The 27,911-nt window shown below is 41.7% G+C and overlaps 1 protein-coding gene across 1 annotated transcript; it reads left to right on the plus strand.

The window, feature by feature from the left end:
* Window positions 1-2,375: 2,375 nt before the first annotated feature.
* On the plus strand, window positions 2,376-27,907 carry LOC133648443 (jun dimerization protein 2-like). Its single transcript, XM_062044540.1, has 5 exons — window positions 2,376-2,518; window positions 3,175-3,218; window positions 26,319-26,536; window positions 26,808-26,912; window positions 27,013-27,907. The coding sequence occupies exons 3-5, from the start codon at window positions 26,342-26,344 to the stop codon at window positions 27,202-27,204; spliced, it is 492 nt and encodes a 163-aa protein (XP_061900524.1). The 5' UTR covers window positions 2,376-2,518; window positions 3,175-3,218; window positions 26,319-26,341; the 3' UTR covers window positions 27,205-27,907.
* The last annotated feature ends 4 nt before the right edge of the window (window positions 27,908-27,911 follow it).

Here is a 27,911-nt window from a genome sequence, read left to right on the forward strand (position 1 = left end):
AATCAAAGGGTACAGGGGCCATTTGGATATGTTTCACTTTAAAAAACATTACAATATATAAATAAATAAAACATTCTGCATGTCAGCTCTGTGTTATTTGTGTCAACATTTCAGCCTTTTCTCATCACATGACACACACAGAAGCTAATACAAATAATAACAGAATAAATTAACAAATTAAAAAGATGGTTTGACAAAAACAGACTATTTTTGAATCTCAGTAAAACTTAAATCATACTATTTGGTAACAGAAGAAGAGAAAGTGAAACACAATTACAAATAGACGGAATAGAAATTGAAAGAGTAAATTAAACCAAATTTGTAGGTATAATGATTGATGATAAATTGAACTGGAAATCTCATGTAAAAAATATACAACATAAAGTAGCAAGAAACATGTCAATAATGAATAAAGCAAAACATGTTCTTGACCAAAAATCACTTCATATTCTCAACTGCTCACTAGTGTTACCATATCTGAGTTATTGTGCAGAAATATGGGGAAATAACTACAAAGGTACACTTCATTCATTAACGGTGTTACAAAAAAGATCAGTTAGAATAATACATAATGTTGGATATAGAGAACATGCAAATCCTTTATTTATTGAATCAAAAGTACTGAAATTCCACGACATAGTGAATTTGCAAACAGCTAAATTTATACACAAAGCAAACTATAACCTGCTACCCAAGAATATACAACAATTATTCTTAACAAAAGAGGACAGATATAATCTTAGAGAAAAATGTAATGTAAAACATTTGCACGCACATACAACACTTAAGACCTTCAGTATATCAGTATGTGGAATTCAATTATGGAATGGATTAATCAAAGAAATCAAACAATGTACTAATATGATCCATTTCAGGAAACTCTTCAAACTTAAAGTGTTTACAAAGTAAAAAGAAGAAGAACCATGATAAACATTCTGAATTTATTTCATCCATCCATTCATTTTCTAGATAATCTTACTCATCTCACCATACAAAATATAACTTACTTCACCAATTATTATTTATTTATTTTTATTGTTATTACTTATGGAGTATATTGAGAACGGCAAGTGAACTAAAGTGTTAGCAACTGCTATGTAAAGGAAAAGGGGTAGGATTAAATAAGCTCTGCTTCTTCCTATTCCTTTTCGAACATGTTGAATAGAGAAACTGGAAATTGTGATGTATCATGTTGTATGACAATTAGCACCTCCAAGTCCGAGTCCATGGTTCTTGCCCGGGAAAGGGTGGAGTGCCATCTCCAAGTTGGGGAGGAGCTCTTGCCCCAAGCGGAGGAGTTCAAGTACCTCGGAGTCTTGTTTACGAGTGAGGGAAGAGTGGATCGTGAGATCGGTGCGGCGTCTTCAGTAATGCGGATGTCGTATCGATCCCTTGTGGTGAAGAAGGAGCTGAGCCGGAAGGCAAAGCTCTCAATTTACCGGTCGATCTACGTTCCCATCCTCACCTATGGTCATGAGCTTTGGGTTATGACCGAAAGGACAAGATCACGGGTACAAGCGGCTGAAATGAGTTGTCGGGGCTCTCCTTTAGAGATAGGGTGAGAAGCTCTATCATCCGGGAGGAGCTCAAAGTAAAGCCGCTGCTCCTCCACATTGAGAGGAGCCAGATGAGGTGGTTTGGGCATCTGCTCAGGATGCCACCCGAACGCATCCCTAGGGAGGTGTTTAGGGCACGTTCGACCGGCAGGAGGCCACGGGGAAGACCCAGGACACGTTGGGAAGGCTATGTCTCCCGTCTGGCCTGCGAACCCCTCGGGATCCCCCGGGAAGAGCTGGACGAAGTGGCTGGGGAGAGGGAAGTCTGGGCTCCCCTGCTTAGGCTGCTGCACCCGCGACCCGACCTCGGATAAGCGAACGAAAATGGACGGATGGGTGGTCATTACTTATGGAGTATATTGTGAATACATTGAGAACGGAAAGTGAACAAAAGTTTTAGCAACTGCTATGTAAAGGAACAGGGGTAGGATTAAATAAGCTCTGCTTCTTCCTACTCCTTTTCGAACATGTTGAATACAGAAACTGGAAACTGTGATGTATCATGTTGTATGCATGCATGTTCCAAATAACTCAACTCAACTTTTTATGTTTGTTTTTTTAGCAATAGTGTTTTTAAAAATGTCTAAAAACAGAATTAGAGTTGACTTCCGGTGACTTTAAGTACAATTCAGCGTGTGCAAGTACGTGTGTGTGTGTTTACATGCGCAATCTATTGCTTGAAAGTTTTCCTCTGGCGCTGTTTGTTTTCGGTTGCTAGGGGCGGGGCTTAGCCAACCTCGGCCAGCATGCAAGCTGACGTCAGGCTCCGACACTTCCGCATTCCTCCGCTCTCCCAGAGCTGGCCCACTACATAAGCGGGCTGACGCAACCACTCCAGATAGTCCCCGAACCCTCCGCCGAGTCCTACATTCCCCCCACACTGAATAAATCTTTGTCTTTTTTTTTTTTTTTTTGCTCCATCCTCTGCGGATTTTGTTTCCTTTATTTAGGGCGCACAACAGGTAAGCCCGGCGCCTTGTGTTGTTTGCTAAGTGGCTATAGTGTTGTTATTGTACACATTTAAATGTTATATCATTGACTTAATATCATCCATGTAGCTTATATGTGCTCTTTTTTATTCGACGGCTTTTCTCCATCAAATCCAGTAAAAAAACACGTTATGCTAATGACTTTTAAAGTTTGTGTCAACTAGTCGTTACGAGTGTCACTTTTAAGACAGTTGTCCTAGTTTAAAGACAACTTGTGTGGGAAATATGTACACATTGTGTTGTTATACTTCATGTTTTTTGTTGCCCCGCGTGTGAACAGTTACGTAACGCCGCGAGCCGACCGCGCCGGACTCCACTCAATTTTCACCCCTTTTTAGATTTAAACTGATACAGCTCGACTTTAAGCTACGTCCTTTCGCGTATAATGTTGTTATATCTGTAGACACATTTGTGACATGGGATTCGGCTGGCTAGTTTACCTATTTCCAGCAATTAGCTTGGTTTTAGTGAGGCTTTTTAAAAAAAAGGATGCATAAAGTGTTCACATCAGTTAAATAGGTCCATCAGTCTTAAAAATAATGTTTTTCCATCGTGGTTCCCTGCTGTTAACATCTTATACAAAAATGACTTGATGCTAATAATTTTTCACTTTTCTCCCCTTGTCACAGTGTGCAGACACAGTCGAACCATTGGCAGAAGAACTTCTCTCTGAGTAAGTGCAAAGTTTTGTTGTTGAAGCCAGTGTTTTTCAACCTTTTTTGAGCCGAGGCACATTTTTTGCGTTGAAAAAAATCCAGAGGCACACCACCAGCAGAAATCATTAAAAAACTAAACTCAGTTGACAATAAAAAGTCATTGTCGCAATTGTTGGATATGACTTTAAAGCATAACCAACCATGCATCACTATAGCTCTTGTCTCAAAGTAGGCGTACTGTCACGACCTGTCACATCACGCCTTGACTTATTTTGAGTTTTTTTCGCTGTATTCCTGTGTGTAGTGTTTTAGTTCTTGTCTTGCGCTCCTATTTTGGTGTCTTTTTCTCTTTTTGTGGTATTTTCCTGTAGCAGTTTCATGTCTTCCTTTGAGCAATATTTCCCGCATCTATTTTGTTATAGCAATCAAGAATATTTCAGTTGTTTTTATCCTTCTTTGTGGGGACATTGTTGATTGTCATGTCATGTTCGGATGTACATTGTGGACGCCGTCTTTGCTCCACAGTAAGTCTTTGCTGTCGTCCAGCATTCTGTTTTTGTTTACTTTGTAGCCAGTTCAGTTTTAGTTTCGTTCTGCAAAGCCTTCCTGCCTTTTCTTAGGGGCACTCACCTTTGGTTTATTTTTGGTTTAAGCATTAGACACCTTTTTACCTGCACACTGCCTCCCGCTGTTCCCGACATCTACAAAGCAATTAGCTACCGGCTGCCACCTACTGATATGGAAGAGTATTACACGGTTACTCTGCCGAGCTCTAGACAGCACAGACACTCAACAACAACACGTAATATGCAGACTATAATATTACTGGTTTGCAAAAAATATTTTTAACTCAAATAGGTGAAATTAGATAATCTCCCACGGCACACCAGACTGTATCTCACAGCACACTAGTGTGCCGCGGTACAGTGGTGGAAAAACCCTGGTTTAAGCAATAAGGGATGGGAGCTTTAACTGGCAGTGTGTGACTAAAGCTGAAGATTTTGTAATAGCACAAAAGTTTGTAGGTTACTTAAAGGTAGTACTGAGTATGTGACGGAATTTGAAAACACCCTTTTATTAGTACAGTTATTTATCAACACTGATATGTTGTTTTCAGCAAAAGCCTGTGTTGACATGAATGAACTCTATTGTAAGGTCGGAAAGGCCTAAATAGTAATGTCCCGGACATTGAATGGGAAAAACGATGGGACTGTGTGACTTGCCGGTTCATAGGTTCAGTGTTTTCCAAATGTGTGATGCAATGCACTCCAGCTGCTGCATGCCGCCTTTACATGTGTGCTTTAGGCAAACGAGGTACAAAATGCCCCCTCAGCACCTGCCCGGGCACATCCAGCGGATAGTTTTGTTGTAAAACGGACTGCCGCGGCAGATTGATGGCCGAAGGCTTTGACAGGCAAGGTGCTGAGAGGCTGGACGTGGGCGGGTGGGGGCGGTAAGAGTGGGGGTGTTTATTTTAAGTAGAAATGCCTTCCAGTGCAACTGCGGGGAGCTGGAATTGCCAGGGCTGCACCGCAGTGCACAGACTGCAGACGCATTGCAGGCGAGCCGGCCAACTATGCAACAGCGAGCTCGGTGGTACCAGCGGTGGTGTTGAGATAGAGGGTGGGGGGGTATCGCATTATCAGTAGGGCATTGTTGGCCTTAGAAGCCTTTCCACATGTCCCGCAACAAATGCACCTTTTTCTGCGTATAAACATTGTGGTCTGGAAGACAAACAGAACAGTGTTTCATCACAGTCTGCTTTGGAGTATGACGAAACCGAGGACAAAGTATCAAACGGCATTAAAGTGACACGTTACATAATCCCGGCCGTTGCTTCAACAGGCAGCATTAAATCACATTTTCTGGGCTTGGTCATTATCTTATTGTAGGGGATTGTGCGCTGGATTTTTCGCGGGTGTCAATGCCATACGTTTGAAAATGGCTCTCTTATTTAATCCATGTCTGAGCCCGAGGCCTAATCCAAAAATATGGCGGGGGACAAAATAGCTATAATTTAACCAAGACCACCCAAGATGCAGAAAATACACTTTCGGAACAGGCAGGAATGAAGCCAACCATCACACAGCAACGCACATGCTTTGTGTTTGGATTTGTCCAAAATATTTTTTTTTCCGATGGGCTCAAAAAACTAACAACCACACGCTGCCGTCGCTAACAATATATAAAGTTTGGTCATCAATGGAAATTAAGAGAGATCTAATTTTCTGCCAATGACTTCATGGACCCGTCACCTCGCCTAATGACCGCAAAGCCTCATCATACGAGGAATGTCATGGCAGCCAAAGAAAATAGGATGAGGGGCTGGCAGGAATGTCCATACTGTATATTTGGACGTTTCCTGTCCTCAAGACAAATTTCCCGCTTTCCTCGGAGGATTGCGAAAGGCTCTAAGTCAACACACCGGGCCTGACTTAATGATGATGATGTCTGAAAGCTTGCAAGTGTGCCTTGGCTGTTCACTGGTGGCCTGAAGGTGAACATTTTATAAGGGCCAGAGATGCTGGTGTTCCCTTTTTAGTCGAGAAGTAGACCTGGTAGAACGCTGGTAAAGCGGCTAATTGCAACTTGAAAAGTGTGTATGACTTTTTTGATTAAATGGCAATAATAAGGAACTCTGGTCTGGAGTAACGATAAATTAGCCAACAAATACTTTTGGTCTGCTGTTTTTTTCCTCACTAAAGCTCTTTCCATTGCAAGGTGTCCCAGTCCAATCCCCCATCGCCATTTTTGTTAATTTTTTCGAATCAAGCTGCTTTTTTGTTTTTGATTCATTGCCATTTATACGCTGTCCTGCTGCTAATGTAACGCTATTTAGCTGGCCATTAGCAGCGTTATCCATGCAAATCGTAGGCGGAACAGTGCTGCTTGCTTAAAAGGACCATACTCTAGTACAGGCGTGTCAACTCGTTTTCATTGAGGGCCACATCGCAGTTATGGTTGCCCTCAGAGGGCCGCTTTTAACAGGGAATAATATACAGTATGAATATAAATGTATACAGTATATAAAACATGTGTATAATTGTCTATGTATTTGATTATTATTTCTTTTTTTATGCAAGCTGTACAAAACAAAATCTGTGTACTGTTAAAAACTGTCAGCTCAGTCGCCACAATTTTACCGTAATATTTGCTTTTTTTTTTTTTACAGCATATATCAATCAATCAATCAATCAAAGTTTATTTATATAACCCTAAATCACGAGTGTCTCAAAGGGCTGCACAAACCACAAGACATCCTTGGCTCAGATCCCACATCACCATATAAAATAAATAAGTAAATGGCATTAAATTAAATGGAATGGAAAAAACGGTACCACAATTTTTTTATGGAAAAATTCATGTTAGTTATTTTATACTGTAAATATATGGTTGTTGTGTTTTTATAGTGTATTATTACTCTATATTGAATACCGGTACGTAAGTGAATTTTACTGTAAAAAATGTTACTGTAAAATTTTTGCATGAACAATTTGTTGGATTTAAATCATAAGATATTTAAGTATTATCTTTATTTGAACAAAAACATTGTTTTGAAATGTATGATGATATAATATTTTGTTTTATTATTAGAGATGATTTAAAGTGAAAATATATGTAATTGCACACAGTACTTTTATTTTTGTAATACATTTATTGAGAAAAGATAAGGTACTTTATTAACATATTATTTCCACCCTTTTGGGAGCCACACAAATTGATGTGGCGGGCCAGATCTGACCAACAGGCCTTGAGTTTGACACCTATGCTCTAGTATAAACTATATTAGGGCTGACTAAATTGTGGCACGGGGGCCATTTGCGGCCCGCTGCTTACGTTTTGTCGGCCCACAGCATATTGTCAAAATAAAATAAAAAATCTACAGTAAAATTTTAGGAAAAAATAGTATAAAGCTGAAATACTGATACTCATAACTAAAACAATATCTTTGTCACCTAATGGAAAGTTGACATGCTTTGTCTTTGAATATACAGTACAGTAAAGTTTGAACACACCTCATTCAATGCATTTTCTTTATTTTCATGACTATTTACATTGTAGATTGTCACTGAAGGCATCAAAACTATGAATGAACACATGTGGAGTTATGTACTTAACAAAAAAAGGTGTAATAACTGAAAACAAGTTTTATATTCTAGTTTCTTCCAAATAGCCATCCTTTGCTCTGATTACTTTTTCGCACACTCTTGGCATTCTCTCGATGCGCTTCAAGAGGTAGTCACCAGAAATGGTTTTCACTTCACAGGTGTGCTTGAAGCTCATCGAGAGAATGCCAAGAGTGTGCAAAGGGTGGCTGTTTTGAAGAAACTAGAATATAAATTTTTTTTCCAGTTACTTCACCTTTTTTTGTTTAGTACATAACTCCAAATGTGTTCATTCATAGTTTCGATGCCTTCAGTGACAATCTACAATGTAAATAGTCATGAAAACGCATTGAATGAGGAGAAGGTGTGTCCAAACCTTTGGCCTGTACTGTATATAATGTCTGTTTTTTTGTTTTTTTTTACAAAATGAAAGGGACAAGCGGTAGAAAATGGATGCATGGATGGATGAAAAAATATAAAAATTGCCCCTGCATGCTTTGACTTTTCTGGATGCAGCACTTGGTAGAATAAGTTGGACTGATGTGGGCTATAGCCTTCTGAGAACCGGCTTCGTCTGCAGTGGACATTTGTTTTAATACAGCCCTGTTAGGCAAAACACAAGTGTCCACTACAGAGGACTTTGGCTCTCAGGAGGTTAACAAGTATCATCTGCTGCTTTTCAATCACAAAAGCCCTATTTGCACTGTAGTACAGTTCTACACGGCATGCATTTAAAAAAATAGTTTTCTTTGGAAAGTGTTCCAAATTGTCCGGCATCTTTTTAGGGCAGACCTGGCCCACCGGACGTTCTACATAATTTTTTTAGACCTTTTAACATCAAAACTGTCGCCGCCATTATGATGTGCAGTCCTGTTTTCAAATGACCGTAAGTCTTGAACTATAGAAAGTATTTCAAATCTGCACTTTTGGGGGTTGTACGAGTTATTACGGTAATCTACATGACAGCAGCTCAGACGAGGAACAAACCAGAGTGGGCGGGGTTTGGCGTGGCCATGTGTCAGAAACAGATGCAGAAGCAGATTTTTACGTGATAATATATCATATTGTAGGTGTTTATTACACTTTGCATTCATATTTTGCTGTTTGTTACATTTTTGTTGTGTTTTGCGTGATTGTAAAAGATACACAACTATCGAGGAGCTGGTCTGAGAAGTAAAAGAGGAGCGATGTTCATATGTTGTTAATATTCAGTCACTGTTTTATTGTTCATAGTCAATATTGTATATCCCACTTTCTTTATTTTAATTTACATTTTGGGTGTCCCATTCAGTAAAAGACTGTAAAATTCAATTCTGTTTTTTTGAGGTAACAACGTTTTTAGAACTCTATCGGACATTGTGACTTTTGGTATTAGTGTTCCTGAAAAAAAGGGACCCAAACACACATACTGTACAGCAGATTTTAACAGCTTAATGTGTATATATCATTTATACACACATACACCTAGGCCCCCCAGACACATTTTTTTCTCTCAATGTGGCCCCCGAGTCCAAATATTTGCCCAACTCTGTTTTAGAGTACAGGAATTGTGGTGAATTACGACAGAGAGGATTACTGTATTTTAGGGACTATAGAGCGCACCGGTTTATAAGGTGCACCCACTAAATTTTAGAAGAAAAACAGCCCCAGCATTGTCCCACCCACACAACCATCTGATTGGTTACACACAAAGCGGTAACAGCCAATCAGCAGTGCGTATTCAAAGCGGTAACAGCCAATCAGCAGTGCGTATTCAGAGCGCATGTAGTCAATGCTTCAGCGTCGAGCAGGTAGGTGTTTAGCAGGTGAGCACCAGGCAGCGAACTCTCCCAAATTATAATAAACACCTCCCAGTCAACTACTAGTAACATCACTATGAGCCCGTTGACGTTCTAGAAACTTTAAACTGCAGCTCAGCTCGCTTGCAGTCCTGGCTTGAGGTGAAGGCTAATTAGCTTTTAGCGTAACGTTAGCTCATTTTGCGGAGTGTGTGTGTGTGTGTGTGTGTGTGTGTGTGTGTGTGTTACGGACAGAAAAGCTTTGAATGGCAGGTTCCCTGCTATCACATGTTGATAAAATTATAACATTTACATAATAAAAATCAACTACAGGCTTCCCAAATGCTGTAATAAATTAAGCATGATGAGTTGACTTGAAACTGTTTAATGTTGCACTTTTTATATGTAGAAGAAAAGTTTTGTCATTTTATTTAATCTGAGCAAACACTTGAGGCAGTTTAATGTTGATTAACATGGGCAGAATTATTATAGTGTTCCCAATGTAAAAGTTATAGTGTTCCCAATGTTAAAAGGATTAAGCCATTGTTTACAAATTTGGTAAATAAATAACCAAAAAATTTACTGTACATTTTGTTGTTTTCTTACTGTACCGAAAATGAACCGAACCGTGACCTCTAAACCGAGGTACGTACCGAACCGAAATTTTTGTGTACCGTTACACCCCTAGCTCCAGTACCCCCCCGTGACCCCAGCGGTAGAAAATGGATAGATGGACAATCATGAAAATGTTAAAATCGGGGAAAAAACTAACTGATTAATGGGCCGCCCATTGTGCATGCAAATTCCTGAGCTAGTGGAGCGTGTGAGTTGTCGCTACTTTTACTTAAAGCTGTGCTAGTATGCCTAATCAAGAACTAAACTCAACAACAAAAAGTAAGGCCATATGATTTCCGCATAACTTAACCACGAACGGAATGCTATGACTTAAAATACTGGTCAAAATTGTCCAAAAATGTATCAAACTAATCAGTGTGAGGATTTTTGCATTTAATTAACAAACATTTTATTATCAATCAATCAATGTTTATTTATATAGCCCTAAATCACAAGTGTCTCAAAGGGCTGCACAAGCCACAACGACATCCTCGGTACAGAGCCCACATACGGGCAAGGAAAAACTCACCCCAGTGGGACGTCGGTGTGAATGACTATGAGAAACCTTGGAGAGGACCGCATATGTGGGTGACACCCCCCCCCCCCCCTCTAGGGGAGACCGAAAGCAATGGATGTCGAGTGGGTCTGACATCCAACACATCAGCGAGACTCCAGTCCATAGTGGGGCCAGGCCAGTACATTTTATTTATGACAAAAAACGCACATACTCTACAGCAGGGGTTTTAAACTCATTTTAGCTCAGGGGCCGCATGGAGGAAAATCTGTGCACACGCGGGCCGGACTATTAAAATAATGGCATTAAAACTAAAAAATAAAGACAAGTTCAGATTGTTTTCTTTGTCTTACTTTGGCCAAAAATAGAACAAACACATACTGAAAATATTACAACAAAAATATAGAAAAAATTACCGGCAGCAGTAAAGTTTAGATCCATGAAGGAAAGAACAAAGTGAATGAAAGTTTATGCCTGAATACATTTACATATGCATAAAAATGTTTTCTTTTGTATTATTTTTTTTAAAATGAATTAAGTAATGCTTATGACAACTATTTTCCAAAACACAATATAGAATGTGAGATATAACAGGATAATGCGTACATTTATCATTTGTTTTCAAAACGGTTACAAAAAAGTGGGACCCCAAAAATTTACTGTGGGACCCCATTTTTATGATTGATGGGGTCCCTGGGACCCCATTTTGAAAATTCCTAAAGCCAACACTGATGGAGTATAGGTGTGTGCAAAACAGCAGCAGGCGACGGTTCTAATACTAATCAAATATCATCCCGAGGGCCATAGATAATTCATTCACGGGCCGGATCTGGCCCTTGGGCCTTGACTTTGACACACATGCCCTATGGTGATAAAATAAGTATAGGATTTTAAAAAAATAGAATAAAAATTTTTTTACGGAAAAACTGAATTTTTTTATTGCTATTATTTTTAATTTATTGTTACAATCATTATTATTTTTACTTTTCGTTATCACTTTATTTGGTCGTTCTTTTAAATTATATTTAAAGGCCTACTGAAATTAATTTTTTTTATTTAAACGGGGATAGCAGATCCATTCTATGTGTCATACTTGATCAGTTCGCGATATTGCAATATTTTGCTGAAAAGATTTAGAGAACATCGACGATAAAGTTCGCAACTTTTGGTCGCTGATAAAAAAAGCCTTGCCTGTACCGGAAGTAGCGTGGCGTCACAGGTTGAAAGGCTCCTCACATTTCCACATTGTTTACACCAGCAGCGAGAGCAATTCGGACCGAGAAAGCGACGATTACCCCATTAATTTGAGCCAGGGTGAAAGATTCGTGGGTGAGGAAAGTGAGAGTGAAGGACTAGAGTGCAGTGCAGAACGCATCTATTTTCGCTCTGACCGTAACTTAGGTACAAGCTGGCTCATTGGATTCCACACTCTCTCCTTTTTCTATTGTGGATCACGGATTTGTATTTCAAACCACCTTGGATACTATATCCTCTTGAAAATGAGAGTCGAGAACGCGAAATGGACATTCACAGTGACTTTTATCTCCACGACAATACATCAGCGAAGCACTTTAGCTACGGAGCTAACGTGATAGCAATGGGCTTAACTGCAGATAGAAACAAAAGAAATAAACCCCTGACTGGAAGGATAGACAGAAAATCAACAATACTATTAAACCATGGACATGTAACTACTAGGTTAATGCTTTCCAGGCTGGCGAAGCTTAACAATGCTGTTGCTAACAACGCCATTGAAGCTAACTTAGCAACAGGACCTCACAGAGCTATGCTAAAAATATTAGCTATCCACCTACGCCAGCCAGCCCTCATCTGCTCATCAACACCCGTGCTCACCTGCGTTCCAGCGATCAACGGAGCGACGAAGGACTTCACCCGATCATCAATGCGGTCGGCGGCTAGCGTCGGACAGCGCGTCTGCTATCCAAGTCAAAGTCCTCCTGGTTGTGTTGCTGCAGCCAGCCGCTAATACACCGATCCCACCTACAGCTTTCTTCTTTGCAGTCTTCATTGTTCATTAAACAAATTGCAAAAGATTCACCAACACAGATGTCCAGAATACTGTGGAATTTTGCGATAAATTGGATACAATGTGTCCGAATACTTCAGTTTCAACGATTGACGTCACGCGCATACGTCATCATACATAGACGTTTTCAACCGGAAGTTTAGAGGGAAATTTATAATTGCACTTTATAAGTTAACCCGGCCGTATTGGCATGTGTTGCAATGTTAAGATTTCATCATTGATATATAAACTATCAGACTGCGTGGTCGGTAGTAGTGGGTTTCAGTAGGCCTTTAAAGTTTTGGTGGTACAATAAATACTCATCTGTTCAAATGAATGAATAGTGGTCTTTTTGTGATATCAGTATCACTCAAAATAATCGGGATTATTATTTTTGCCATCATCGTCCAGCCCTACCAGCCTGGTTCACCAAACTGTGCTACAAATGCTTAAAATTATCGTACTTGTTGAGTTTAAGCCTTTAGTGGGCCCCTTTAAAAAAAAAAAAAAAGCGTCTATAAAAGGTAATGAGAGGCCTTTGAAAGCACCCCTGTACCCCCCCTCATTCAGCGTGGCTATAGGGGATGTGGATAATAGGGGCTGCCAGTCGTCCTGCTGGCTATTGGGAAGGAATTCCACAGCGCTGCTAATTGTTCTCAGGAATGACTCAGGAAATGGACTGAGCTGAAAGTGAGCCGAGGGTTGGCGAGCGAAGCGACTTGTGGAGTTAAAGATACATACAGGAAACACTGTCTGCACACACACACACACACACACACACGCGCCCAGTCAGATTGGTTTTGGGCCGTGGCCAGAAACGACATTGAGCACGGTCCTCTATTCCACAGCTAAAACAGGACATTTCTGCTACACCCCTTTGGCCGGTGTCCTCCCTGCTCGGCCCGAGAGAGGCTGCAGCCGGGCCTGTGTAGGTGTCTTTGTTTGAGGCTAGCGTGCGCCCAAAAGGCACGGCACGGGCTTTTCTGCTCGGCTGCAAAAGCACAGTAACGCCGTTGCATCATCAAACGCTGACAGCTGGCAGGAAAAGAAAATACCCATCTTCATGAAAACTGGTTAAAACATTTGACACACGTTTAGAGTGGAGTGGCGCACCACAGAGTGCTTTGTGTCTTACGAGTCTAGAGGGGAATTCCGAGACTTGCAAGGCAGTTAGAAAAGCAGAATATATGAAATATTGAAAAGTGTTAAAGTGAAAAGCCGGGAGTTACAGCTGGAGTTGTTTTTACAACATGACAATAACTCTTGCGGAATGGCGCATAACTCACTTCTTGTAATTGGCAGCTATGGGAACACATGATCTGATGCAATGTTTGTGTACACAGCGTGCGTTTTCATGCGCTTGAACTCTATTCACGCTGTCCTTGTAGTTGGAATCTAATCTTTTTCAGGCTGGAAACTACGTCAGTGTTTCCACAATAAGATGTGCATGGGAGTCTAATTTCCATACACATGCACAAAATATGAAGAATATGGCTAGTGAGTGTTCTCATGGCATGTTGTGGTGTCACTTTCTCTTACAGTGGAAACTGACCAGCTGCTCTCGTACCATTTATACCGATTTTGTAACACTTTTTTCCAAAATATGTTTCCGGGTCAAATATTCATGCAAAGTGTTTTCCCTTGTGACATTGGGTTGCGGGCGCTAAATGACATCATCATCTTCTAATTAGCGTAATAAACCGTGATGCAAAACTCAGCATGTGTGTCATAAGAAATGTCACATTAGCTCATGTTTTTAAACCTTTTTTAATAACAGAACATAAAGTTATTGACTTTAGGTTTGGTGTTGATTTAATTTTTCATTTTGCACAAACGTTTGAAACTAACATTCATGAGGTTTAATGTGCTCCATGTTAGTGTGCGCTGATTTGAAAGATAATGTACACGTCATTGTCCATCTGATACAGTATATAACTATATATTGATGAATAGATGCGTGACAATGTGCGACCAAGTGGGATGTCCGTATGAGGTGTATTAAGAAGCAGAGTTACCATACCATCTACTGTACGGAGTTGGTTAGAAAGGCCGGTAGACAGACAGTCCCATTATAATGTGTTTGTGAGAAGATCGAACACGCCAAATCTTTCTGTGGTGATCCGAATATAATTGTGGTGGGTCGCCACAAATGAATGGGAACTCCTGATATGAATTTTACAAGACATGATTTAAGGTGTTGTTAAGGTCATACAAGTGAAAAAAATAAGTGAACCACTGTTCTAATTAGGATGTAAAAACACTCAAGTTTTAAGGTCAAGTTGGATTGATTTATATAACACAGTTTTCGGGCTATACAGTTTAAAACAGAAAATATAGTGAAAATAATAAAAATCACAATAAGTACAGAACATTCTATATATAAAACACAGTTAAAAATGCATGTGTATGTATGTATGTACTTATGTATGTATTAGGGATGTCCAATAATATCGGACTGCCGATAAATGCTTTAAAATCTAATATCGGAAATAATCGGTATCTTCAAAAAGCAAAATTTATGACTTTTTAAAACGCCGCTGTGTACACGGACGTAGGGAGAAGTACAGAGCGCCAATAAACCTTAAAGGCACTGCCTTTGCGTGCCGGCCCAGTCACATAATATCTACGGCCTTTCACACACACGCAAGTGAATGCAAGGCATACTTGGTCAACAGCCATACAGGTCACACTAAGGGTGGTTGTATAAACAACTTTAACACTGTTACAAATATGTGCCACACCGTGAACCCACACCAAACAAGAATGACAAACACATTTTGGGAGAACATCTGCACCGGAACACAACATAAACACAACAGAACAAATACCCATAACCCCTTGCAGCACTAACTCTTCCGGGAAGCTACAATATACATTTAGACTGCATAAACAAACTGCTATTGGCAGAATTTATGTCACTGCATGTTGCATGTCAGGGATATCATGCACATACCAAGATTACATGAAAATAATGCTTTATCCTACCTTTTTTGTCTTTCCTCACTCTCTGAAGCAAGCTTCGCCCCCTCTATATTAAATGTCCAAAGAAGTATGTCAACCTTGCTGTGATATCACAACGTAGCCAGACTGCGAAACCCTGCGTACAGACTCATTCAAAATTGCGTGCAAGCTCACGCCAAAATGCATGAATCTTATAATTTGACACTTTGGCAATGTTTACCCAGACTATCCAACATTTAAAAGTCCATCCATCCATCCATTATCTACCGCTTGTCCCTTTTGGGTGATGCTCATCCTGGACAAGTCGCCAACTCATCATAGGGCCAACACAGATAGACAGACAACATTCACACTCACATTCACACACTAAGGCCCATTTAGTGTTGCCAATCAACCTATCTCCAGGTGCATGTCTTTGGAGGTGGGATTAAGCCGGAGTACCCGGAGGGAACCCCCGCAGTCATGGGGAGAACATGCAAACTCCACACAGAAAGATCCCACAACGATAAAAATCATCATAAGTCTTTTAAAGGGGAACTGCACTTTTTTTTTGGAATTTCGCCTGTCGTTCACAATCATGATGAATGACAAAAAAAAAAGGTGCCGTTTCTCTTTAATAATAAAAGCAAAAGTGAAACCATTCAGTTCTAGACTTTAATGAACATACAAGTGGAAAGAGACTGTTGACTGAACACTCAAGTTTGGAATTTTAGGGCAAAGGGGAAGCCAGTCTCGAGCCAGCCTCACTTCATATTTAAAAAAAAATATTTCTACAAGTAAATTAAATGATAAATGGGTTATACTTGTATAGCGCTTTTCTACCTTCAAGGTACTCAAAGCGCTTTGACAGTATTTCCACATTCACCCATTCACACACACATTCACACACTGATGGAGGGAGCTGCCATGCAAGGCGCTAACCAGCACACATCAGGAGCAAGGGTGACGTGTCTTGCCCAAGGACACAACGGACGTGACTAGGATGGTAGAAGGTGGGGATTGAACCCCAGTAACCAGCAACCCTCCGATTGCTGGCACAGCCACTCTACCAACTTCGCCACGCCGTCCCCATAGTAGTATAAAAGTATAAAGTATAAAAAGAAGTTACCAATGTAAAACATTCGTATGGTTGTTTCACTTAACTCCGCTTTTTGTGGTCGTAAAAAAGGCAAAACATTTAAATTAGGTCTGTCAAAAATACAGTTAACTCATTTGATCAATCACAAAAAATGGTCGCATTAATCATGTATATACGCAGATTAATCACGCAATTTATTTAGACTGCACATCCTCCTTTGCCTTAACCGCGGATGGTTACCTGAAAGGCTCAGGGTTGTTATGCGATCAGTGCTTACTTACTTACTTGCTTATGGTTGTCCATCGATGCGATGATGACCATCTTCTTTTATTTGTGAGTCTGCTGATGTTTGAACAGTCCGATCCTGGATCCACAGATGCGGTTACAGACCGGGCATGTGAAGGAGGTGCTGGTGGGAGCAGGGGTGGCTTGGCGAGCATGCCTCTTCGCACGCTTTGCTGCACGGTGTTGTGTGCGCTGTTCCTCTATATAATCCACTCCCTGTGAGGAGTGGGAGCGCCAGAGGTCTCGGCAGGAAGCAAGTTCCTCCAGTGAAGAGGGGTTGATGTGGCATCTCTTCAGTGTGGTCTTCATTTGGTCTTTGAACCGCTTCTTCTGCCCACCAGCACTGCGTTGGCCAAGGTGTAACTGACCATAGAGGATTCTGCGTGGGAGTCTATGGCTGGGCATTCGGATGACATGCCCCAACCACCTGAGTTGATGTTGGGTCATGATGGACTCCACGCTGCAGCTGCCTGCCCTCTCCAGCACTTCTGTGTGCGGCACTCTGTCCTTCCATGTGATGCCAAGGATCTTCTGCAGACATCTTACATGGAAGGTCTCCAGGCTTCTCAGATGGCGGCTGTAGATAGTCCATGCCTCACATCCGTACAGTAATGCAGTGATGCATACTGCTCTGTAGACCAGCACTTTGGTGTGGAGTTTGAGGTTGCTATTCTGAAAAACCCTTCTCCTTAGACGACCAAAAGATGCTGATGCTTGCTTGAGGCGGTTCTGGATCTCGTCATCCATTGAGCAGGTGTCAGACATTATGCTCCCCAGGTATTTGAAGGTGGGCACCGTGAGCAGCTGTTGCCCTGCTGCTGTGAGGGTTATTGTGGGGTATTGTGGGAGGTCAGCACTGGACTGACAGAGTACCTCTGTCTTCTGGGTGTTGATCGTCAGTCCCATTCTGGTATATGCAGTTACAGCTGCCGAGAGGATGTTTTGCAGAGCCTGTGGTGTATGGGCAACCAGGGCACAGTCATCGGCGTATTGCAGTTCAATGATGGTTTCTGAGGTCAGCTTGGTAGTTGCCTGTAGCCTCCTGATGTTAAACAGGTTACCATCAAGCCTGAAGTCTATGGTAACTCCAGCCTGCTCCTCCATCTCCCTACGTAGCAGTGTTGTGACACAGACGAGGAAGATGTTGAAGAGAACTGGAGCCAGCACACAGCCCTGCTTCACTCCAGTTTTCACACCAAAGGGCTCTGAGCTGTGTCTTCCAACTACCACTCGGGCCATCATCCCAGAATGGAACTGTGCAAGGATGGTGAGAAACTTGGGTGGACACCCAAATCTCTTCAGGACTTGCCACAGTAGGTCCCTGTTCACTGTGTCAAATGCCTTTGAAAGGTCGACAAAGGCAATGAACAAGTCCTTGTGCTGCTCCCGGCATTTCTCTTGGAGCTGACGTGTCACAAAGATCATGTCAACTGTCCCCCTGTCCTTCCGAAAACCACACTGCGACTCTGGGGTGACCCGTTCTGATATTGCGGGGATGAGTCTGCGGAGCATGACCTTGGTAGGGACCTTTCCAGCAATGGCCAACAGAGAGATACCCCTACTATTGGAGCAGATGGATTTGTCTCCTTTGTTCTTGTAGATGGTCACAATGTTGGCATCTTTCCACTGTTGCGGGACACACTCTCGTCTCCACACCTCTGAAATGTAGAGATACAGTGTCCGTGTACAGAGGTAGCCTCCTTCCTTGAGAAGTTCAGCCGGGATGCTGTCAGGTCCAGGGGATTTATTGTTTTTCAGGGTTTTGACTGCATGCAGTATTTCTTTGAAGGTTGGGGGGAGGTCGAGATCTGGCAAGCTAGGATGTTCAGGGAGCTCTGCAAGGACAGTTGGGTCCACTGGGGTGGGCTGGTTGAGCACGGTGTTAAAATGCTCAGCCCACCGCTCCACTATCATAGCCTGATCCTTGATTAAAGATGTTCCATCAGCAGATCTAACAGGTGCCAGGGAGCAGTTTCTGGGGCCGTAGATGGTTTTCACTGCATCATAGAAACTGTGCATATCGTTTCTATCAGCGTGAGACTGGATTTCATTGGCCTTTGAGATCCACCACTCATCTTGCAGTTTTCTGAGAGTTGTTTGGGCCTCAGAACGAAGGGCTTGCCATTGCTTTTTATGGAATTGGGATTGTGGGTTGTTCAGGGTGGCTCTGTGTGCCTTGTGCATTCTGTACAGGAGGGTGGAGATCTCTCCAGCATTCTGGTCAAACCAGTCCTGGTGTTTCTTGGTTTTAAAACCAATGGCTTGGGCTGCAGTGTCAAAGAGGATGGTGGATAGAGAGGTCCACTTCTCATCCATCCCAGACTCTGAGGTGATCAGCGGCTCAATGTCTGCCAGCTTCTCAGCTAGGGAGCGACGGAAGTTGTCACGGGTGTCGCTGCTGGAGAGTCTGGCACAGTTGAGTGTTTTCCTCTTTGGTGCACCGTGACGTGTTAGGGGCCGAATGTGCATTCTGACCTTTGTCAGAATCATGCGGTGGTCGGTCCAGCAGTCTGCCCCTCGCATAGCTCTTGTAATGAGCACGTCCTTGAGGTCAGCCCTCCTCACGATCGCATAGTCGATCAGGTGCCAGTGTTTGGACCTGGGATGCATCCAGGATGCCTTATATTTGTTCTTTTGTTGGAAGATGGTGTTTGTGATGGTAAGATCGTGTTCCGCACAGAGACTAAGGAGTCTCATGCCATTGGGGTTGACTTTTCCAATGCCGTGGGCGCCGATCACACCATTCCAGTTTTGCGTGTTCTTTCCGACTCTTGCATTGAAATCACCAAGCAACATGATTTTGTCACTCCTCGGGATGTGACTGAGGATGTCATCGAGTGCCTGGTAGAAGCAGTCCTTCTCTTCATCATTGGATGGCAGAGTTGGTGCATAGGCACTTACCAAAGTGACATGTCTGCATTTTGCAAGGGGGATGCCGGAAACAGCTGCCACTCAATCCCAGCTGCTAACGACCGTTGTCCTGTGCCGCTGACGTGCAGAGTTCCAGCTAAGAGCTTCCAGCTCATTCAAACCTGCCCCCATTACTGGACGCTCCATCGCCGTCAGACTTTTGAGGTCGGAGACTCAGGTAAAGAAGATACCTGCGCAATGATGGTTTTTAGAGTGGCATGAGGGGTGCGCTTTTCCCAACGCCACTACGTTGATTGTAAGAAGATCGTTCCAGTGGCAAGGGAGACCCTAGACGACCGGCATCTTCTTACAACTGCAGGAAGCTGTCGGAATCCAGGTTTTTGGGAAACCGCCTCAAAGCTTGCTGCCACCAGCTTGCTTTTCTGTCAGGGTGTGCTCCCTTAGCCTTCGTCCACTTTTACAGCCATTGTGATGCTTCTCACTGCTACCATCTTCTGCCTGTTCTACCGTTGAGGTCTTCGGGATCACTCTTAGTCTGGACTCTACCCTTCGACCTGTTCGGCATGGGTAACCCTGCCAGGAGTACAAGACTCCAGCCGACATAGCTCTAGGGGTCATGGAGACGCGCAAAGTGCCCCACCACGATAAGGTGGTGATCCCGTCGGGACACAATCAGTGATTAGGTCAATACATACGCCAGTGCATATATGAGTGAGATGACTCCTACTGGTGTGCTCATTGGCAAATTTCACTCCACAATACAGCCGGACTGGACTTCAGCTAAACTGTTGACACAATTTAAGTAAGTAAATGTAGTGAATTTGAGTAAAAAAATATTTTTTTTTCCTGTATGACATTCTGACCATAAAATTGCATTTGTGTCTAAATATTGTTATTTTAAAATATGTAAGTGAGGGATTGTAGATACCACGGTGTTGCCGTTTCTAAGTTTTCACAATAATACGGTGACATGTGACCGTATCAAACGAAAACTTAATGAGTGTAGTTTTTTCCTGGCGCTTTCGCTTTGGCCAGGTCTGAAAAAAACTACATCTCCCAGAATGCTCTGCACACGCAGTGTGGGACCGGCAAGGTGGGGGCGTGGAATGCCGTAAGCAAGAAGTGAAGTGTTCGTAGTGGATGAGAGGAACTGTTTTTTTGTGAACATTTCCCGAAAATTTCATCAAAAAATCTATGCGTACCTTCTTGAGTTAGGTTGCGAAAACATGATCTCTTTGGCGGAGGTAAGAAAGTCTGCGTTCTGCAAAGGGCTCCCACTTTTGCCTCGAGCATTTCCAAGGTGACACAGCCAGCTGGGGGGAAATCACCAAAAATAAATAAATACAAGTAAACTAAAAAGCGACTTGGTAACTCCTCAATTCATCCATTCATATTTCTACTGCTTGTCTCTCTCGATGTCGCGTGGGGGCTAAAGCCTGGACAGGTCGCCACTTTATAAACAGTCACCCACAAAAGATATTTAAAGCCAGAGAAGCCAAACATCAATTTGTGAAATATTTACCTGATTATAGTTAAATTGTTAGTTCACTTTTCTGAGTAACATCATTCTCCAAACTGATATGAGAAATGTCCATTGTAGAGGACACTGCTTCTCAGACAGTAAAAATAGAAAGACACTAAAGTGTACATTATTGTTTTACACTGGACGTTTACAGTCACTTTAAAGACATCAACTGTAAGTTTTTTTTAAATTTTTTATATTTGCTTGAAACGGTAGATGTTCCTGTACAGTTATTTGCCCTTAAAAATATAAATATATAATATAATAAAAATGATTAGAACATTTTAGCATTAAGATTGTGTTCAATTACAGTAAGTGTGTTCCTGACACTTCATTTTACACACTATTACATTTTTTCGTCTTTTTTTTTTTGGACATATACCACAATATTATCGTACCGTGGGCATAATACTGTGAAAATAGATTAATCCCAGGTTATCAGAGATGTAACAGTTACGTGACATTTTGATACAGTTACATCCCTAATAACCTGTGATTAATCTTGATTAATCCAATTCAAAAGTTTGATTATTCTGATTGAAAAAAAAGACTCATTTGACAGCACTAATTTAAACTTTAGATCAGGGGTGTCAAACTAATTTTAGCTCAGGGGCAGCATGGAGGAAAATATTTTCCCACGTGGGCCGGACGGGTAAAATCATGGCATAAGAAGTTAAAAATACAACTACGACAACTTCAGAATGTTTTCTTTGTTTTACTTGGGCCCAAAATAGAACAATCACATTCTGAAAATGTACATATCACAAATAACCCTCTTGACAAAACAAAATTCTGAGGTGCAGTTTCAAAAACAGCATGAAGAATGAATTTAGACTTAATCTCAGTGTATCTACAGAGCAAAAGTCACAGCCCATCTAGGATGGAACAAAAAACTAAATAAAGCATAAATAAAAACTCTTCTATGTATCAACTACCTCATTTGTCATTTCCACATATTAATCCTGTGCTAACTCAACAAACCGAGGTGGAAACTATGTTTTGCCTTCGAGGCAATCTATAGAAAAATAAAAGCTGTGCAGTGTGAACAATTTCAACAAACTTAAAAGACTGACAGTATTGTACTAAATCACACACTGTTCACTTTCTTTACATTGGCACAGAAGACAATGATTTTGAGTATGAGTATTTTAATTTATATTTACTTTTAATTTAATAACCAATTGTTTATTTTACTTCTGTTTGTTTTATGTTGGGTCGAGGGGTGGGAGTCACAGCCCCGCTTTACAGTGTACCTCTTGCCTGGTATACTTGCTCGCCCCGGTTTAAACTATTTGCTTGCCTAACAGAATTACTAATGCGACATCCAGTGGACACATTTAGAACAGCAATTTCTTTATTATAAACATGCAGCTCAATTTTATACTTAGCAAACTAATTTACCGGGCCGGCTTGAACCTGTTCAGGGCCGCATGTTTGACGTCCCTGCTTTGGACGCTGGCTGTATACTGAGCTCTTGAGCTACACTTATGTTACACTTTGGAGTTTTGTGCGACTTTAACAGCCATTTTTTGTATGGAAACTGTGCCTTTTTGGGGTATTTGCTTACTTATTGCTAAAAGGATGCACATTTGTGTTTGTTGCATCTTGGAATCACATGTTTTTTGGAATAATTGAAGTGCAACATTGTATAAATAGAGTTTGCCTTCCCTTTCAGTCTTCCACTTTGCAAAACGAAAAGTCCTTGGCGGCCTCCATTCCTGCGCCCCTCTTGGGAGTATTCACTGAGAGGCAATTTTGTCTAAGAAAGATTTTTACCAGAGCGTGTCTTGTTCTTTACCTCTCCAGTAAAAACATGCGGCTGCCAAGCGCAGTGTAAATGGGAGTATACGTGAAGGAGTGGACGAGAGAGAGAAGTCCCCAAAGAAGGGAGGAATTAAATAATAAAATGCATCATTGAAGTCTGGCTCGGCACACTAACTTGTCCTTGGAGCGAATAAATCATGCAGACTAAAAGAAGAGGTCACATGAAAAATATGGACATTGACTACCGGCACAGGTGGAGCGTCACATGTCTCTAATAGTAATGCAGGAAGTTCCATTCCATGTTTAAAAAAACCTTTCAGGCAGCCATCTTTCAGCCTGCATGCTCGTCACAATCAGTCTCCTCTGTGCTGGACAGTTAATTCCAGTCCAACTGTAAAAACACTTTTGAGAGCAGCCCATAAGCTGGGTGGAGTACATTAGAATAGAGTTACATAACCCATCCTCTATGGCTTTTGTAATGGATCAAGCCTAATAGCAGTGCTGAAAACAAAACAAAAAATCAGTGTAACTTACAATCCATCCTGGTCTGTCAGCTCGTCCCCCGGCAGCACGGTCAGCTGTTAGAGGGCATTGCACAATGCTGGTCTTTGTTGCTTCCGTCTGAGAGGGGCTTTGTTCGCCTCCCATGCAACCTGTCCTGAGAGGGGTGACAATCGGAGAAGCTAGTTTCCCCACATTATCCTAGTTCCTCTTGAACGTGCAGTCATACCTAGTACACTGACTTGTGTATTGCAGTGGAATAAGATCATAGAAATAATGGCTATATCTATGTTATAAATCCACATTTAATTAATAACATTAATGGTCATCAAAGAGTAAAAATAAGTTAATTGATATTAAGAAACTAAAAACAATGGGACATGGAGGTTTTAATCTTTAGAAGGGAACTGCACTTTTTGGGGAATTTGCCTATCATTCACAATCCTTAGCTAAGACAATGATTTTTTGTTTGTTTGTTTTCTAAATGGTAAAAATTAATTTGATCAAAAGTCCGCTTACAATGGAGCCTATGCGAGTCTCTCTATTCTGCCAATAAAGCCTTAAAAAAAAATCCAAACACTTTCATTAAGGTTTTATATACAGTACAGGCCAAACGTTTGGACACACCTTCTCATTTCAATGTGTTTTCTTTATTTTCATGACTATTTACATTGTAGATTGTAACTGAAGGCATCAAAACTATGAATGAACACATGTGGAGTTATGTACTTAACAAAAGGTGACATAACTGAAAACATATTTTATATTGTAGTTTCTTCAAAATAGCCACCCTTTGCTCTGATTACTGCTTTGCACACTCTTGGCATTCTCTCGATGAGCTTCAAGAGGTAGTCACCTGAAAAATTTTCACTTCACAGGTGTGCTTGAAGCTCATCGAAAGAATGCCAAGAGTGTGCAAAGCAGTAATCAGAGCAAAGGGTGGCTATTTTGAAGAAACTACAACATCCATCTATCCATTTTCATAAAACATGTTTTCAGTTATTTCACCTTTTTTTGTTCAGTACATAACTCCACATGTGTTCATTTATAGTTTTGATGCCTTCAGTGACAATCCTCTATGTAAATAGTCATGAAAATTAAGAAAACGCATTGAATGAAGAGGTGTGTCCAACCTTTTGGCCTGTACTGTATATGATGTAAGTATATATATAATGTAGTAACGGCCACATGTATAATAACATTTTATACTTACGTATTTTGATCATTTTAAGCATTGATATTAAAAAACTCATGTTTGCTTTTTTTCAACATCACTGCTTATTACTCACTGCAGACTTTATGAGAGCCAACAAACATACATTTAAAAAATCACTTACTGTACAATGTCTGCTGTCATTAGGATGCATTTCATGGCTGCAACACGTGCCAAAGTAGTTGGGAAAGGGCATGTTCACCACTGTGTTACATGGCCTTTCCTTTTAACAACACTCAGTAAACGTTTGGGAACTGAGGAGACACATTTTTTAAGCTTCTCAGGTGGAATTCTTTCCCATTCTTGCTTGATGTACAGCTTAAGTTGTTCAACAGTCCGGGGGTCTCCGTTGTGGTATTTTAGGCTTCATAATGCACCACACATTTTCAATGGGAGACAGGTCTGGACTACAGGCAGGCCAGTCTAGTACCCGCACTCTTTTACTATGAAGCCACGTTGATGTCTTGATGAAATAAGCAGGGGCGTCCATGGTAACGTTGCTTGGATGGCAACATATGTTGCTCCAAAACCTGTATGTACCTTTCAGCATTAATGGCGCCTTCACAGATGTGTAGGTTACCCATGTCTTGGGCACTAATACACCCCCATACCATCACACATGCTGGCTTTTCAACTTTGCGCCTATAACAATCTGGATGGTTCTTTTCCTCTTTGGTCTGGAGGACACGACGTCCACAGTTTCCAAAAACAATTTGAAATGTGGACTCGTCAGACCACAGAACACTTTTCCACTTTGTATCAGTCCATCTTAGATGAGCTCAGGCCCAGCGAAGCCGACGACGTTTCTGGGTGTTGTTGATAAACGGTTTTCGCCTTGCATAGGAGAGTTTTAACTTGCACTTACAGATGTAGCGACCAACTGTAGTTACTGACAGTGGGTTTCTGAAGTGTTCCTGAGCCCATGTGGTGATATCCTTTACACACTGATGTCGCTTGTTGATGCAGTACAGCCTGAGGGACCGAAGGTCACGGGCTTAGCTGCTTACGTGCAGTGATTTCTCCAGATTCTCTGAACCCTTTGATATTACGGACCGTAGATGGTGAAATCCCTAAATTCCTTGCAATAGCTGGTTGAGAAAGGTTTTTCTTAAACTGTTCAACAATTTGCTCACGCATTTGTTGACAAAGTGGTGACCCTCGCCCTATCCTTGTTTGTGAATGTCTGAGCATTTCATGGAATCTACTTTTATACCCAATCATGGCACCCACCTGTTCCCAATTTGACTGTTCACCTGTGGGGTGTTCCAAATAAGTGTTTGATGAGCATTCCTCATTTGTATCAGTATTTATTGCCACCTTTCCCAACTTCTTTCTCACGTGTTGCTGGCATCAAATTATAAAGTTAATACTTATTTGCAAAAAAAAAACGTTTATCAGTTTGAACATCAAATATGTTGTCTTTGTAGCATATTCAACTGAATATGGGTTGAAAATGATTTGCAAATCATTGTATTCCGTTTATATTTACATCTAACATAATTTCCCAACTCATATGGAAACAGGGTTTGTAAATGGAGTATTGTTGGCGCTTTTTGGATGGCTTATATGGTTTTATGGGCGAAATAGAAGATATCTCATTGGCTCCGCTGTAAACTGATTAAGACTTAGAATGCATTGAAAACAATACATCCGTCCTCATGTCTTCCATAATGATCGTGACTGATAGGCAAAATTCTAAAAAAAACTGGAGTTCCCCTTTTAAGGGCAGAGGTGAAACCCTTTTAAAATATACCCCACGTCCTTATTTTGAACATATTTAACTGTGCAAAAAGAAGTTAAAGGGGCTCTTTGTAACTTGCTCAGTTACATTTTTTAAACTAAAAAAACGTTGTCTAAACCTATCCTCTGTGTGTGTCTTGTAGCGGTGGTGGTGGCCGGGTTGGACATGATGCCGGGACAGATACCGGACCCTTCGCTGGCGGCGGGCTCATTGCCCAGCCTGGGCCCGCTGGCGGGCATCTCGGCCACTACGCTCACCGACCAGCTCAAGCTGGCCGACTTCCACCAGCTGGGAGCCATGTTCTCGCCGCTGCACTTCCTGGGGAGGCTGGGGAAGAGGCCGCTTGCAATCAAGACGGAGGTAAGCGGGGAAGAGAAATAGAGGAAGTGACACCAAAGACTTTTGTCTAATAAGCAAAAACCGAAGATATGCTCAGTCTATAGCCACCATTTAACATTTTGGAACTATGGCAAAAAAACGATTGCTGCAGAGCATGCTGCTTCTCAGAAAGACATATTGACAGACATTAGATTCAACTCTTGGTTTACATTTTGCCCCCTCGTGTGGTTAAAACAAGAATTACTGGATGTTGCTACACAAGGAATTCCCATTATTTCCTATTGCTATGCAGATGGATGAAGACGAAGACAGGAGGAAACGCAGGCGAGAAAAAAACAAAGTAGCAGCGGCACGATGCCGAAACAAGAAAAAGGAGCGAACAGACTTCCTCCAAAAGGTGAGTTGATGACCAAGCACTGCTGATGATGACAGCAGACATCTATGAAGTAGCCCAAAATGAGAAACGCACACAGTCAAGTTGCATCATGTCCGTTCAGGAATCGGAGCGCTTGGAGATGGTGAACTCAGAGCTGAAGGCCCAGATCGAAGAGCTCCGCCTTGAGAGGCAGCAGCTCATGGTGATGCTCAACCTCCACCGGCCCACTTGCATCGTGAGGACCGACAGCGTCAAAACCCCCGAGAGCGAGGCCAACCCCTTGCTGGAGCAGCTGTCCACCGATGCCAAATGAAACCAGCGGCGGACGGGGAAGGGACGCACACTGAACTACCCCCCTAGTGTCATTTAACATTTCTAAGTAAGCACTTGAGCTCCATGCTGGACATTATTTGGAGACTCTGCTCAAACACCTACTGCTACACGAGCTGGCTCTGTCCATGGCAAGACTGGAAAACCCCCAGTTGCATCTCCAGTGTCTACGTCTTGTCACCTGCTGTGCCTCATCACAACTTGAAACCAGCTACCAAAGGGACCAATGGAAAGTCTGCAAGCGACGCTGATATCATCCTGGTGCTCCCCCACTAACGCCCTGAACAGACTGGACACCATCGCCCGTTTGTATGCCAGTTGAACACACAGAGTAGGCCTTTTAGTTTAGGATACAGCGGACTGTAAAGATGGCAGTCACAGCGGTTGATGCGATTTGTGGTGACGCTGGCGTCATAAAATAGCACAAAGCCGCAAAAAAACCTGTTTGCACCCATGATGTCTGTTATTGTTCTTTTTATACAGATTTGTACACATAAACATGTATGAAATTATATGTTGATCACTTGATGTGATTTATTCAAACTGTTGTCACGTTGTGCTGTCAAACAGCTGTGAAAACATTTATTGTACTATTTTCAGCTGAGCAGTATTTCAATGTCTGGACATGTATCTGCCTTGTATGACTGTTAGCCCCAACTAGTAGATTAAAGTCTATTTTCTAACGACTGA

Source organism: Entelurus aequoreus, linkage group LG04 (genome assembly GCF_033978785.1).
Source record: "Entelurus aequoreus isolate RoL-2023_Sb linkage group LG04, RoL_Eaeq_v1.1, whole genome shotgun sequence".
Classification (NCBI taxonomy): domain Eukaryota; kingdom Metazoa; phylum Chordata; class Actinopteri; order Syngnathiformes; family Syngnathidae; genus Entelurus; species Entelurus aequoreus.